The sequence below is a fragment of the Pituophis catenifer genome, unplaced genomic scaffold, assembly GCF_029215685.1.
Source record: "Pituophis catenifer annectens isolate HBS135680 unplaced genomic scaffold, rPitCat1.0.hap2 SCAF_1, whole genome shotgun sequence".
Lineage (NCBI taxonomy): Eukaryota > Metazoa > Chordata > Lepidosauria > Squamata > Colubridae > Pituophis > Pituophis catenifer.
Genome location: NW_027256881.1, coordinates 92859405 through 92874961, shown reverse-complemented (window position 1 = coordinate 92874961; position 15557 = coordinate 92859405). Strand labels below are relative to the sequence as shown.

At 38.0% G+C, this 15557-nt stretch overlaps 1 protein-coding gene across 1 annotated transcript in view; it reads left to right on the top strand.

The window, feature by feature from the left end:
- Positions 1-12939: 12939 nt before the first annotated feature.
- Positions 12940-15557, top strand: part of RSPO3 (R-spondin 3) — a 66884-nt gene continuing 64266 nt past the window's right edge. Inside the window, exon 1 of the mRNA XM_070952741.1 lies at positions 12940-13210. Coding sequence (XP_070808842.1) covers positions 13111-13210 — 100 coding nt within the window. The 5' untranslated portion in view covers positions 12940-13110. The remainder of the gene's footprint in view (positions 13211-15557) is intronic.

Below are 15557 nucleotides of genomic sequence, written 5' to 3'. Positions count from 1 at the left end.
TTTTTTTAAAAAAAAAATCAAAGATCAAAACCAAATACCAAAACAATATTGTTTGTTGTTAAATTTTGATTAATATGTCTTTCTCAAAAAATTATGTTAAATTTTTATCTTCTAGAGCAGGGGTGTCAAACTCGCGACATCACGTTGTCATCACATGACGTATTGTAACTTTTTCCCCCTTCGCTAAACAAGGGTGGGTGTGGCCAGCGTGTGAGGCATCCGGCCTGCAGACCGCAAGTTTGACACCTCTGGTATAGATTAACTCTGATTATTCAGAAACAAATTAAATAGCAGATGTGTAAAATTTGCACCCAGAATATTTTAAATTTTACGCCTCGATTAACTTATCATTATTGTTTCATAATAACTTTTACTAGGTTTTCTTATTTTTAATAGATATAAAATGTATCCATCTTGTCTTTAAATAATGAAAGGATCCTTTTACAGTAATGATCTCAAAAGATCATTGGACCAAAGCTCATGATTTGCAGCTACTCAGTTACATTGACCAGGTTTTTAAAGCTCATTAGACAATGATATCATTTTAATCCTTTGATTATGGTGTTAAATTAATAGTACTGAGATTAATTCTATCATTATAAAATATTTTGTCCATGATCATACTGAAATGCAAGAAGATAGGGAAGAGAGGGAAAACTGGTAGGTTACATTAATTATATTATAGCTAGGTTTCTCACAGTTCAAAGAAAACTTTTAGTTATAATAGCAAAATAAGACAGAATGCCTGTGTTCTGAGATAAAATGCTTCTGAATATCACACTTGGGGACAATCAGCAGTAAAGAACCAGCTCCCTAAAAGTGTCTATTTATTGAATTTGGAGCCTTTCCTTCCTTCCTTCCTTCCTTCCTTCCTTCCTTCCTTCCTTCCTTCCTTCCATCCATCCATCCATCCATCCATCCATCCATCTAGAGGATTTGCACTGTTTTTGACAAGGACATACTAATGGCAAATAAGAGTGCTTCAGTCATGGATTGTTCCAAAACACTCTAAGGCTTTCAGACACAGGATGAAAACAACAGTGGTTATTTTGTGTTAATCTTTTTTACTGATCCTACTTACTGATCCTACAGTTCCTACTTGATCAAGATCACAGTGGAGTGTTGAGAAATCTTTAGATCAAATCAAAGTTGTTCTAGCCATACTTTTTCCCAGATTTACTGTGAACTTTGCTGTACCTCCTGGCATTAGATCTGAAATAGCCAACTAGGGAAGCTGACTGGAAGTTTGGAGGGGAAATTAAGTTTGCTTCTCCTTGAGCATTATGTGGTGAGTTTGTTTTAGGAATATAATCCACCTGACCATCCTCAGATTATGAGGTCATTACATATAGAATTAAATGGCAATTTCCCCAATGATTCAAGTCCATATTTTTTTTTCAGCCTTCTTCATGCTGGAAAAAGGCAACATAAAAAAAAAATAGGGCTGAACATTTACTCCACTTCAAATACTATATTTGTTTTCTCTTACCCCCATATCTGATGAGAAAGCTGTTGCAACTATGTTACTTATTTTTCATAATTGGATTTTAAATTTTTGGACTAGTTATATAAACAAAGCAGGTATATTTTTTATTATTTCCATGGAAAAACCTCATTAAAAAACAAAGCCAGTATTTATAATGACAGCAAAGATACCTGTAGCATTAAAGGATAAAATAATTTTAAATGGTACTTTGCTGGAAAATTTAAGAGAAAAACAAATTAGGGTCTTTGTTTAACTTTGTTTAGCACTGATACTAACTAGTTACTTTGTTCTGGGTTATACAATAAAGTCATTGTTATGTTTCTAGCAATTACAGTTACAAGCTATGAACTGAACTTGTATATTAAGCATATGACTGAATCCTACTTGAAAAAGGATGAAAATTATCAGCTAAGATAATTATATGCATATATAGTGTATTTTATTTTTTATTCAAATCAAAATATCATGTTGATTTCAATTATTTATTTAAAATCTAAACAACTAAAAGCCAATCATGCTTCAAGAGAATAATTAAAGAGTACTTAATTTTGGATAGATCATACCCAATATACTATATTAAAGCCCGACATTGCTTGGAACCTGGCTACCTGAGGAATTGTCTTTTTTCCAAGAGTTTCTATCCATTGTACTCAATCCAACAGATTGGGTATGCTACAGATACCATCAGCCAAAGAGTATTGACTGGCTGATGGAATCTGCAGCCAATTAGTGATGGCTTTCTCTGCTGTAGCCCCTGTCTTCTGGAATATTCTCCCCTCAAAGATTAGAATGGCCCCAACCCTGTTGGCCTTTTGCAAGGCTTTAAAAACTTTGTTAAGGGTGGTAAGGGTCCCATTACTTAATGTTACTTGATTAATAATCATGGCTATGGTTGTATTTATTTATTTTGTGGATGTTTTCACTGTTTAATGTTTTTGAATTGTTCATATTGTTTTACGATTTTAGTATTATAAGCTGCCTAGAGTCACTTAGTTGAGTTGGAAAGATATAGAAATTAAAGATAGATAGATAGATAGATAGATAGATAGATAGATAGATAGATAGATGAATACATAAATATGTATTAGAAAAAAATCATTGATACTAGAAATCATTATTTATTGGCGCATGCGCACACGCACATATATATATGCGAATACACACACACACACACATACACACAAACACTGTTTTCCCTAAAATAAGACATCCCCTTATAATAAACCCAATTGGGCTTTTGAGCACATGGCAATAAGGCCAAGCATTTATTTCAGGGTTCAAAAAAATGTAAGACAGAGTCTTATTTTCAAGGAAACACGATGTATATATATGGTACCATATGTACACTTATGTACCATAATTCTGGATGGTTTACAAATAATTTATTTATTGGTTCGATTTATATGCCGCCCTTCTCCGGAGACTCAGGGCGGCTTACAATGCGTTAAGCAATAGCCTTCATACTTTTGTATATACCTGCTTAGTAGGACTTTCGCCCCCCCCCCAAGCGATGTTCTTTTTATACAAAGTCAGTTTATTGCCTCCACAATCCAGGTCCTCATTTTACCTACCTCAAAAGGATGGAAGGCTGAATCAACCTTGAGCCTGGTGAGATTTGAACTTGCAGTAATTGCAGGCAGCTGGTACTACTTAACAGCACTTTAGTCTGCTGTGCCACCAAGGCTCTTCCTAATCATAATACATCTTAATATATTTATGATTTATCATAATAAATCATAATAAAACAATGAAAACAATAAAACTAATATAAAATTTCCCACCATCCCCAAAATCAACACATCCCTTTGATCTAAAACTCCTGAAATGGAAAAAAATGGATAGTACCACACTCATTTAAAACCTAATGTACTCAAGTTGTTCAAGGTTATGTAATAAGAGTGAACCAGATTATGGGGCTCCGATTCTGTGGATGACTTTAGCACTTGCTGAGTCAGAGATGAACAATGCTTTGGAAATGATAAGATCATTGAGAGTTTTCATCCAGCAATAGCAGTGTAGCTGCCCTGAAAAATAATCTAGTTTTATCACTGATGTTGCTGAAATTCAGTGGATGATATTATAAAGTTGCAATCCATTGTTTTGGAATATTGCAATTTTTAGAGAAATGTAGTGGGGTTAAGGTCTAAAATTGATGGAGGTAGCAACATAGGTGATAGAGCTAGATATTTCCTGACTATAAGAAGAGAATTATATGGGTGGATTGTTGCTGGTGTAACACTACTATATTGTGCAACAAAGAGCCTGGGTGATTTCCTGAACTATATCTTTTGCACCACATATTATGATATGTAAATTAATTCCCATTTATTCGGCAATAATTTGTTTTTCTGAAGGAATACCAGACTCTGAATATTTCTTCTTTAATTTCATATTCCATGGACACATGGAGGCTTCCAAGGTGTATATGTGATGAATAGTTTCAGGAAAATAGGCATTGCTGTAGTGAATGTGCTTATTTGATTTTATTTTACAAAACACAGATGTTAGAAGCTCTCAATGAATGCCTCATCTTAATGTCTAAAGTCTTCACATTTCCAACAGACATCAGGTGCAGCTGAAAGCCTCTCCCCCATTAAGATGTGTATGACATATTTTTATAACTTTACTGGCTTCAACTTCTGATGTCATTCTGAACTTCGCCACTGCTACTTTAGCACGATGGCTAACATTTTAAAAAAAATATCAACTGCTCCATGTCTGATTACTGCAGAAATAACTCCTTCACATGCCAGAACCTGGCTTTAATAAGAGTTCTCGCTTTACAGTCACATAATTACAGTAATGAATAACAGTGGTCCAGACATGCTCCAATATGGAGAAATTGGTTTTGTTCCATTTTCCATGAACTTATAGTCGGCAGTGAAATAGTGAAGGTGGTCGATAATTCTTGAAGTTCAGAATAAAGATGGACAGCATTATGGAGAAATGAAGACGAAATTAATTTCAAGGAAGAAGGCAAAGACAAATTTAACAAGAATATAGAATGTGTTATATAAGAATATTTCAGTGACAACAAAGACCAGAATAGCTGAAAAAGGTCTTTCTTGAGGTAATATTCAGCTGTAAAAGCTGGTCTTACAGAGAAGATGGATAGCTTAAGTTACCCACTGGAGACAATTACTAACTATTAAAGTCTGCAAGAAAGATCAATCAATCAGATTGACCTGGACCAAATAAAGGCTGATTTATTCCTTGAAACAATGGTCCAAAGGTACATCACATATTTTAGGCATATAATATAAATTGATGACGGAGCAGGAGAAATCATTATGTTTACAAGGTTAAGGGAAGTAGTGAGAGAAAAACAATGGATAATATGAATGGCTAGGACAAGGATTCTTGGAACAGGTATGGGTTATTTTAATACAGACAGACCAAGACAGTAAGCATTTGTCCATGCAATTTTGAGGAGTTGAATCTGAATAAAGCACATGACTTCTATACTTTCTATTCAGGGTGAAACATTCTCTTTAATCAACTAAACTTAAGATTCAGCTTCACTTCTTGATTTTTCCATAAAATCATGTTTATATCCATGCCTCCTCCTTTCCCTTTCCTCTAAATTCTGAGGTATAGAAAGAAAACACAAAATGAACATTTTGATTCTATCTATGTATGTATTTTGAGATGCGTTTCACTTACTTTGGCAATGTCATGTGAGGAAATTCACTGGAGAAATCAATTACGTTTGGAAGAGTTAGCAGTAAAAGAAACCGGGCTGTTGAAGAACATGGTGGCTGGACACCAACAAAGCTGACACCAGCCAGAGCATAGAAAAGCTCAAAGAAATAGTGCAAGAGCAGATGTGGAGAGAGCTGGTCTATAGAATCTTCAAGACTCAGACTTTACTGAATGGATATCATCATCATTATCATCATCAATGTATTTTAGCTTTCACTTCCTACTTCTATTGGAATCATCCTTCTGTCTTGGCTAAAGAATCGTATTTGTAATTACCTGATCGTAATTAAAAGTTCAGTATCTGGATCCCTTACATTTTTTGTTTCAGAAAAGGTAATGGAGCCATAAATTGAACTTGTTAATTACAAGATGGGTGATCTGGATGGTTGAAGAAGGATAAAAATCTAATACATTTCCTCCTTTGATAAGAGAGATCCTTTAGCACTATAGACATCTGCAAAAAATCAGGCTGGGCAATGGGGACAAATGATGAAACGTATGTCACATCATCATGACACAAGCATCTTTCCTTACTACAGGGCTGTCAAACTCACAGCCCACGGGCTGGATGTGTCACATGCTGGCCATGTCCACTCCCAGTTTAGCGAAGGGGGGGAAAAGTCACAATATGTCACGTGACAATGCCGTGACGATGTGAGTTGTCTTGTGATGTCACAATGTATGCAGTTATTTCAGTATCATCATGGTTAGGAGCAGATGTGAATGCATCACAGGTACAAGCAAATTGCATGATTGCCAAATAACTGCCCAACAGTTTTATTTATAAGATCACTGATAAATCCAGAAATAATCAGTTCAAAGATAGATCAGCTGGTTAGAACCTGATGTTGGCACAATGCTTTTTTTTTTTAATACCTTTATCTGGTTGTTTTTCATTCCATAGCGTTGCAGTGCTCAAGTTAATTAGTTTTAATCCAATCAAGTAGATTCTCTCAAACATTGTCTTTCAATCTAGAGGCCAGCTATTGATTTCTTTGTTTTATTATCTCAAGCCTTGGAGATATTAAATTCTTTGTGCAATCTTCCTTCCATGGTCAATAGCTGCTTTTCAATCTGGGCATTAGGTGTATTCCCCCATGCTTCATTTCCATGCATGAATCTATCTAGGGCTTACTTGACTGCCATGATCCTGTTTTCATAATTTATAGTGCTCTTTTCACTTTATCACAACACCTCTGACTGTAGTTCAAAAATCAAACCAACCATCTTTATACTCAATGGGCTATATTAAAATTAATTATTTTACAACAAAATATTAGTAATTTTGAAGTCATCTAATCACACAAGATTGTTTTGGGAATAGGGGAGGGAGGACTCCCTATTTATACCATAAGTGCCAAAGTTTATCCTGGACTGATTGGCATGTTTTACTTATTAGCTGTTCTTGTCCAGTTTTGTACTTAAAAGAATATCTACATCACTTGAAATAGTCATCCTGTTTGAAAAGGCTGAGTACTGAAAGGGAAGCACATGTCTGCTGAGAGTTTCCAAATAGCTGCTTAGTTAGTATTCATGACTAACCAAGCAGATTTCTATTTTAGAACAATTAAAAATAGTGCATTCTTCCATGTGGTAGATTTATATACTAACCAAAGTATTAGTTATTCTTTGGTAATACATTTACTCTGGGAAGCAATATTCTTTCCCAATAATATTAGAGTAATATTGTTTCTATTTTTGAAGGAAAGTGCATAAGTCTGCTAGGAGGCTGCCTATAAAAATATTATTAATATATATGTCTTCACATGTGTATAGTTGTGAACTTATATGTGTAGAAATGTGTACCAACTAGCATTGTCCCGAATGCAAAGATTGTAGATCATGGAAAGCCAGCATTATTTTATTCAGATGGACATCATAATGAATATTATGTTAGTTTTCTTAAACAGTACTGCTTTTAACAGTAATATCAAAGGGTAAAATATTTTCAACTTTTCTCTTACGGAAATAGAAACATAGATAATTACTAATTTTAAATGATATTTAGAGGGTGGATTTTTTTTTTCATTTTGATTATTTAAATATTTCCTATATCTTGACCAATATTCAATAAATAATTCTCCAAGAGACAGCCAGTGATTTAAATGGAATTTAACGTTTTTTTGAATCCTGCCTTTTGTGAATCCAGAATACACTTCGTAAGCCTTTTCTGTCATCTGAGTTATTAAATGTTATGGGTAAACAGTGATACAATAAAGCAATACAATATATCTGTCTGCCACGTCCTTGGGTGAAGGTTTATCTAGAATACCTTGTCAATAATGAAAATGTACTCTCTCTCTCTGTTTTCCTTATGCTTCTTCAAGATCCATCTTTCCTTTAAAATTTATGCAGATGAACTACCCAGGTTTGCTGTGGGTTGATTGGTTTGTACATTCTTTTTGCCTCTTATTTTGCTTCTTTATTAACACCATCCCTATAGTCAAAACTAAAAATTCATAGGCTGAATTGCTATTTACTTATATCTACCTCGTGCTCCCTTCCCATCTGTTTTAGTAAACTGGATTAGGAGGATTTTCCCTGAAGTCCCGTTCAAATAAAATCTCCTACAGAAATTTAAATCCATTATATTTTATGATAGAGATATTTGTCAATACAACGAAAAGGAGAAAGCAGAATTCTCAAGATGCATATTTTAACTTAATGACTTCTGATTTAACTGAAAGACTTCTGTATTATTTAAACGTGGGCAGTAACAGTCTTATTTTTTTAACAGAAGCATATTGATTATAGGTAAAAGAGAAGTACCGTAACTGTTTATTTGCAAAAATACTAATATTTTCTTGAATAAATATTCATATGTAAAAGCTAGCCCAGTCTTCTAAATAAGGAAAGGGGTTAAAATCAGTGTGACTTCTGAATCAATTAATTAGGGATTTGAAACAGAAATGCCACTGATTTATAAAGCAATCTTCTACTTTTGGTGACTGTTCTGACTCTGTTGCATTAACTAAATTAAATCTGAATATTTAATGAGGCAAGCAGAGATTCTTTTTCCTATAGAATGTACATTTCTAGTGAAGGATGAAACCACCTATAAATATGATTTTAATTCATTTCTTTAAAATGCATAAATTACACTATCCATGAAAATGGAATTAGTTAGATGAAATATCCTCATTAAGAAAGATGGGGACAATTAAAATCCTCATTTTGTCCAATTTCTGGACAATCTGGACTGAAAATAAAATGCAGCCTACCCTAGGGGGGAAAAACAGTTGTGACTAAATTATATTGAAATAAACCAAGCTTAAGTTAATCATTAGCTTTTTCTTTCAAAAGATTCAACATAAAACAATTTCTACCTCAGTAAGTTTTACTTCCAAATAAATGCACTTAGGATCAGAAAGTGTTTTTGGACCAGCTTTTGCTAAAGTGCACCTTTACACTACAAGCATTTCCTCCAATATTTCCCACACAATTTCAATAGAGTTGCTAAAATGTATAGTAGTTATTCCATCCTCTATTGTAGAAGTTTTGAATAATGTGCAGGATATAATGAAAACGTTACTCTTTGGCTTAAGAATTCCGAAATTAAAATGTAATTTCATGACCAAGTTATTATTTTTCAGCCCTGTTGTAAGGACAAGTAACCTAACTACGTATCACATGAAAATATTTTATATTTGCTTTCTTTTTAAAATCTGTTGTCCCAAACTTCCTATAAGCAAAATTTTTCAGCTGAAAAGAATGACAGTATTTTAGCTAGTTATCCTTTGGCATTCAAGGTGCTTTATGTTTGATTCCCAAGCACAAATTCTGTTCCTACATTTTTTTTAACATGGAGATGTTGTGATGGAAAAAGGAAAAACTTAACCTATTCAGTAGTCTATCAGAAGTCTGTTGATAGTGATTTATGACTAGGAACTTCTATGCAGATGACATTTAAAATTTTCAATCTAAAAATTAAAGATATAACAATTACACAAGTCCTTTTGAATGTGATTTTTTTGTTCCAAAGGTGGCAAGATTCAGAGAAATTTGATCTAAAGACAAGAGTCTATGTGAACCAATATATTCTATTGATAGAATAGCCTATTTGAATCTTAGACTAAGATGGAAAAAGAGTCAAAATATATGTCATTCCCCCCCTCCCCATGGGATGGGATAAAAGTGGTAGATGGCATTAACCCTGAAAAATTTTGTCCAGAAAGAGTGGCACTGAAACAATGTTTAAAACAATACTCCTTTAAGGCAGAGATAGCAAGAATTAGGAAAGAGGATAATTCAATAAAGTCCCCATAAATAGTTTTGCACCATTGCAGAAAATATCCTACCCCAATTTAAAAATAATGAAAACATTATAGTAGTTTTTTTTTTTTTTTAATTTCTCACTTGGCTCTCCAAACGTGCCATGGTATTGAAGAATGCCTAAGGACTTGCTGATGCCTCAAATAATGGCTTAATGCTTCATTATTGGCTTTGGTTGAATGTAAAGTTAAATATGTTTACAAAGCTTGACAACTGAGTTAGGATTGTGGCTTGCTCGCAATGTTGTGCACGTATTAGCAAAAAAAAAAAAAGATACCATCATACAATACAATGCTGTGGAGAAAGTGACATTCATAGACACACTCTTCATAGTTTCACAAACAGTTAACTATTTGAGCCAGAGCCTGTAATCAGGCTGGCTTCCATATCAGATTCAGAACATTTATGTCTGTCCTATCTATGACAGAGTGGAGATGACAATATTGGACCAAAACTAGTAAACCTCATGGTGAAAGATGGCTGAAAGTCTATTGTAGCCTTAGAAGTTCAGTGAGTGATTTTGGACTGGTCTCTCTCATGTGGGCCACCCTACCTTACAGAGTTGCTGTTATAGATAGAAAATAAAGTAAAATAAAAAGAAATGTTTACATAAGTCATCTTGTGCTCCAGAAGAAAGGCAGGTCATAAATCTAATGAACCGACCAGATATTAGACTGGTCGGCCTTGTCCCATTTTCAGGGCTGAACTTCTGGTTGTGTTTGCAGGACAAGCATAAAAGTGTAACCTTCTATCAGCACAAAGAAAGTCAAGATAATGCTTGTGTTTGGTTATTTTAAGAAACTAAGAAGAAAGTAAATGAAGCCCCAAGCAATATTTACTACCTTAACAAAATTCTGATAGGTAGATAATTTCACTCAGGGGCCAACTATTTAGGACACCACAGAGAGCAAATATACCATATGAAATTAAACGTGTGACTTCACTTTCTACACATTCTTTGTAACAAACTGAGAAAAGCAGGAAAGTTGTATATAAAGTATTTTGCAAATATCACAAAAATGCTTCAACTAAATGATTAAAAAAGGTAATTAAAAACGGCATTTTTAACTTTGGGGAGGGAAGGGTGTAATAATAGAAAAAACTGAAAGCTGAAGAACTGTAAGTAGAGTGGAACTATATTATGTCAGACCAACTTAAAGTTAAGGATGATAAGGTTAACAGGTTGTGAATGGGGGTAGAATTAGAGAATCACAACAGAAGCAGTAAAACAGATCACAAAAAAGAGCAGAATAAATCTGACTCTGGCTTCTCCCTGCTCAAGCAAACCTGCCTAACAAATTCTATCAGAACAGTGAGACACAAAAATATTTGAAAAAGATGGAAAGGCAGGATTTATGGAAGTAATAAGACTTACTGACCACAAACTTAGTTCAGTATCAGGCAGCCCAGCACACAACTCAGAATCCTTGCTAACTTTGTTCATACAGGGAAGGAAAATTGCAATGATGTTTGAGGCTCTATAAACCCTAAAAGTCTATTGAATCATTTTCAATTCTAGTTCCTGGTTTGATTCAGCACCTCTAAGATTTGATTTCAACATCCATTGAAAGGAGAGTTTGGACTGAATCATCTTCAGACCAAACGATCCTTTTGAAGATTCACAAAGCCCTATTAAAATCACAGCGTAAAGTCTAGTTTTTGAGTTTTACAGAGTTGTTTTTCAAACATATTATAAAAATTAAGATGGCGGCACAGAATAAAAACTGCTGGAATAAAACAGGAGCCACATGTCTTAGCAGTTATCAAGACTCTATAATTTAAACTGCTTTTGCAAAATCATTTTTTCTATATTAGGAGGGAGTGTGACTTTCAGTAATGTCACAAAGTCATTAGAACAAATTAATGGCGCTTACTTTTATATTTGCAGAGAAAAGTACCAATTACCCCTATGATACTCTACCTTACTATCTGCTCTGCTGCCACGTGAAATACTTTGCAATGGGTTCAGTTTATTCTCCCTAATCTAGGGGAAAAAAACCAACTGTTATAAGTTATCCTCACATTAGCTGAGGCAGCTTCTATCAGGCCGTACCCGCTTCCACATTTTCAATCTCCAGATACGGTTGGCAACGATCTATTTCTCTCTTAGATATTCTGGAAAGATCCCTGTCATATAGCAAAGGAGATAATTTGGAATAAAACAGAACAGGAGCCTGACTTGCTATATCAGACCTATTGTTTCTGTTTCCTCACTCTTTTTAATTCCTTTTAATGTTGTACAGGACAAAGGCGTCTCTAAAACACGAAAGGTCACTCGCTCCAGCTTCCCTGTTTGCTGGCCTCAGTAAAAAAAAAAAACCCAAAACGTCGAGATTACACTTCCCTCAATGAATATTGCATTGGAAAAGGGAGAAAAGGGTGGCTCGGGGCGCTCTGCGGAGCCACCACTTTGGAGTCTCCCTCCCGCCAAAGGCCAATTTGCCAGGCAGAAGGAGTCGCAAGGGCGAGCGCGCGGCTCCCGGTCACGCTCGCTCGCGCCTCTCCCCTCTTTCCCCCCCCCCCCCCGCCCAGCGCCCCTCCCTTCTCCGGCGGGAAGCACAGCCGCCCGCCCGCCGGCCGCCGATTGGAAGTTCCTCGCCCAAGCTGCCGCGCGTCCTATTGGAGTCGGCTTTCCACATTTCATGCGGGCTTCAAAAATGGCCCTGGGCAGCCGGGGAGGGAAGAGAGGAAGGGAAGCGCTGGCTGGCCGTGACCAGCAGAGCGGCGGAGACAGCTATCCCTCCTAGCGGAGCCTCACACAACCGGCCTTTGCGTAGTGGGAGAGGCGGGGGGAGGCGCTGTCACCCACTTTTGGTCTGACTTCGGTGTCGCTGGAATGGAGCCGTTTTTCTAACGGGGCCGCCTCCGTCCAAGGGGCAAAGCGCGCCTCCTCGGGGCTAAGTCTGCTATTCAGCGCGGCTGCCTTTCCCTGCCGGAGATGCTGTGAGGAGTCGGGATGTCCGAAGCAACAACCCTCGGGACAGCCCGAAGACGCGCTCGGTGCTGAAGGAGCTTCGGGCTGCTCTTTTGAGGCGCTCGCCTCACCTGCCCCAAAGGCTTTCTTCCTCCCCTTTCCCCCCCACCCCACCGTATGTGGGATTCTCTCCGGGAGTCCTTCGACGGGCGTGAGCGCCAGAGCGCGAGGCGAGGAGCACACCTGCCCATGGAGTTCCCGAGTGGGACGGCCGTCCCGTAGCCGGAGCAGAGCGTGAACCCCGACCAAGCCTGGCTCTCCCCCTCCCATCTTTTTATTAGGAACCCCCCCCCCGCTTCCCGCCCCCCCCCCCCCCCCCGTCCCCTTCCTTCGACAGAATGGTCTCTGTCCTGAGGTCGATCGGGTCTATCGCTCCCCTATCAGGGCTGCTGCCATTCCTCGCCATCCTTTCGACGAGACTGTCAGGAGGAGATCATCGTCGGGGCAATCGGAAAGTGCACTGATCGATCGTCCACGACCAGAGTTTGCGCCCCCTACCCTTTCCCTTCCCTCCCTCCCCACACACTTTTTTTTCCCCTTTTCTTTTAAAGAAGAAGATCGGGAGCCGTTTCTCAGAGACAGGTATTTCTGCTGCTCTTCCGCACCCTTTTCCCCCCTCCCCACGTCTCCTCCTCCTCCCCGAAGGACACTAGACGAGAACTTTTACAGGGTTACTATGCAATTGCGACTGGTTTCTTGGTTCTTTATCACTTGGAACTTAATGGAATACGTTGGCGGCCAGGAGCACCCTTCCAGAGTACGACGACAGGGAAGAAGTAAGTGCGCCTTTCTCCAAGCGCCTCTCTCGAAGCGGGGCTGAGCGCCTCGCTATCCTGGCGGAATAGCTGTGGTCTTAAAATGAAGGTTTAGGCTTCTTGTAGTGAAGGGTCACCCGTTAATGATATTTATTTAGGCTTCTGCAGAGAAGGATCCTCCGTTACGTTCGGTGCGGTTTCTGTGCCAGGTAAAACACACCTAGGATTGCAGCGTCTCTTTGCCCGCGCGCAGCGATCCTATAAATGCACTGAAGCAAGTGTAGCGGTGGGGTTTGATGTGGAGGAAGTGTAGGAACACAGACGGGTTTTCAGGAGACTGGCCTCCAAGTAAGTACGTTTATGATTGTTCTGCGTGAGTCTTGTTAAATTAGTGGAAGAAAGCCTACGAACTGCAAGTCATTTGAAAAATGGATTTCGCTGTATGGTCTGCGAAGGAAAAGCCTTTCTCGGCCTTTCTTTGTTCGTCAAAAGCTTAGAAACGATCCAGGCGAAATTTGATTAACCAAAGCTTAACCTCTTCCTTATGTATTAGTCTACCCCTTTCCTCTAACTGGTGTGTCATTCGGGATCCGGGAAGCCTAACTGTGCCCCACAATCAATTATAGGATGTGTGGCTGATTAGCTTCTCCTGCTCCCGATGCAATGGAGCTCTGGTGAGGCCCAGCTGGGTTCCAGCAAGTGCCTGCTGATCCTTTTGCAGAGCTATTGAAATGAGGTCTGTCTTCCTTCTAAGCTCCTAGTGGTACTGATGTCCCTTTGGTGAATGGGTTACACGCTGTAGCCAGTAAAAAGAAAAAGAGAGAAAAAGAAAGATAGACGGACAGACACGTAGGAGATGTATTGTGGGGGGAGAGTGGGTAGGCTTTTCTTGAACTACAATATTGGAATGTCAAAATAAATGAGAATGAAAATTCTTGTCAAAAGTTTACCTTGAGGCTGGAGGAAGGCAAGGATCATCCAACCTATCTCACATCTCTAAGGAGGGAGGATAACTGGTCAATCTAAAGGTCACAAAAAGATCCCAAATTAATATTATACAACAAACAAGCCCAAAAGCCACAACACACATAGCAGAGTACTGCTGAGCAGTGCAACCTCAGCATTTTCGCTGAGAAATAAGTTCAACTTTGTCACATGGAAGTATTTATAGATTTGTGCCTGTCACTGATTTCAATAGTATATTTTCATTTATGCATCATAAATCTCGGTGGCTTAATTTTGGCTGGATTGTGTTTTGCTCTTACTCAGAAATATGCAGAGGCCTAGGGAACTTTGTAGTGACAATGATGGATGCTAGTTTTTCCAAACATAAGCTACATCTAACTTTGGTGTTCCAGTCTAGGATATCATTTGATAATCTTGCCTCATGGCTTCATTTTCAAGGCAGTGGCTCGGGCAGTCTCACAGCTAAATAAAATATATAACTTAAATATGAGTCTTAATTCATTTGTAGTGTTAGGTGGAAGAAGGGGATTTTTTTAAAAAAAGGTACGTAAGTTCAGAAGAGTGGGAGTCAGTTTGTTCTTGCTTTTCACTTCTGGTACTATCTTGAGAGATGCTCTTTCTCTCATTATCATACTCCATTCTGGTATATTCCAACTGGTTTGGATTAAAAGTTATGCACCAGAGGGGACCAGGTTGAAGGAGGCAGAATTATCTTTTCCTATCTTTCTTGTGAATAACAGCAACACTTTATAGAAAATAAAACAGAAAACAAAAATGTCCATCTGGCCTAGTCCTCCCTCAAGATTTATATTTCTAAGGCCTTTCTGAAAGTGTCAGCAAGCCCTCTGGGACCGCTTCATCTTCACGAGTATTTCTCCCTCTGCCTTCTGACACTGTTTGTACTTCTGAAAAGGGCTACTTATTTCCCTCTTGCTTAATGGCTCTATTCTGATAGGGAGAAGGGAATGTCAGAACACACAGCAGTCTGTATTCATTTTTTAAAAAGTACACTGGGTTATTTCCTAGGTTTTGCCCAACCTTCCCTTTCCCCACTATGGCATGCATATCTCTTGAAAGGCTTCCTTTGTAGCATTGGACTCTGAAAAAGAAGATCTGTCTGATTTCACTGAAGGTTCCCTGGAAACATCACTTTTTGCAAGGGATCTTCAGACATTCTACAATCCAGTGAACTGAAAGAAGAAAAGGTAATCAGGGTTTGACAAACGAATCAGGTGATTACCTTGGGCAATGGACTTCTATGTTTTATGCTTTTCTGCAGTCTAGCTAGAAAGACTGGTCTCTAGATAGGTTTGGTTTCAGAGTTGTTGAAAGGTCACCAAATAGATGTGGGGACTCTTCCCCACACTGCCCCCTCTCTCAAGCAAAAATAAAACAAATCATA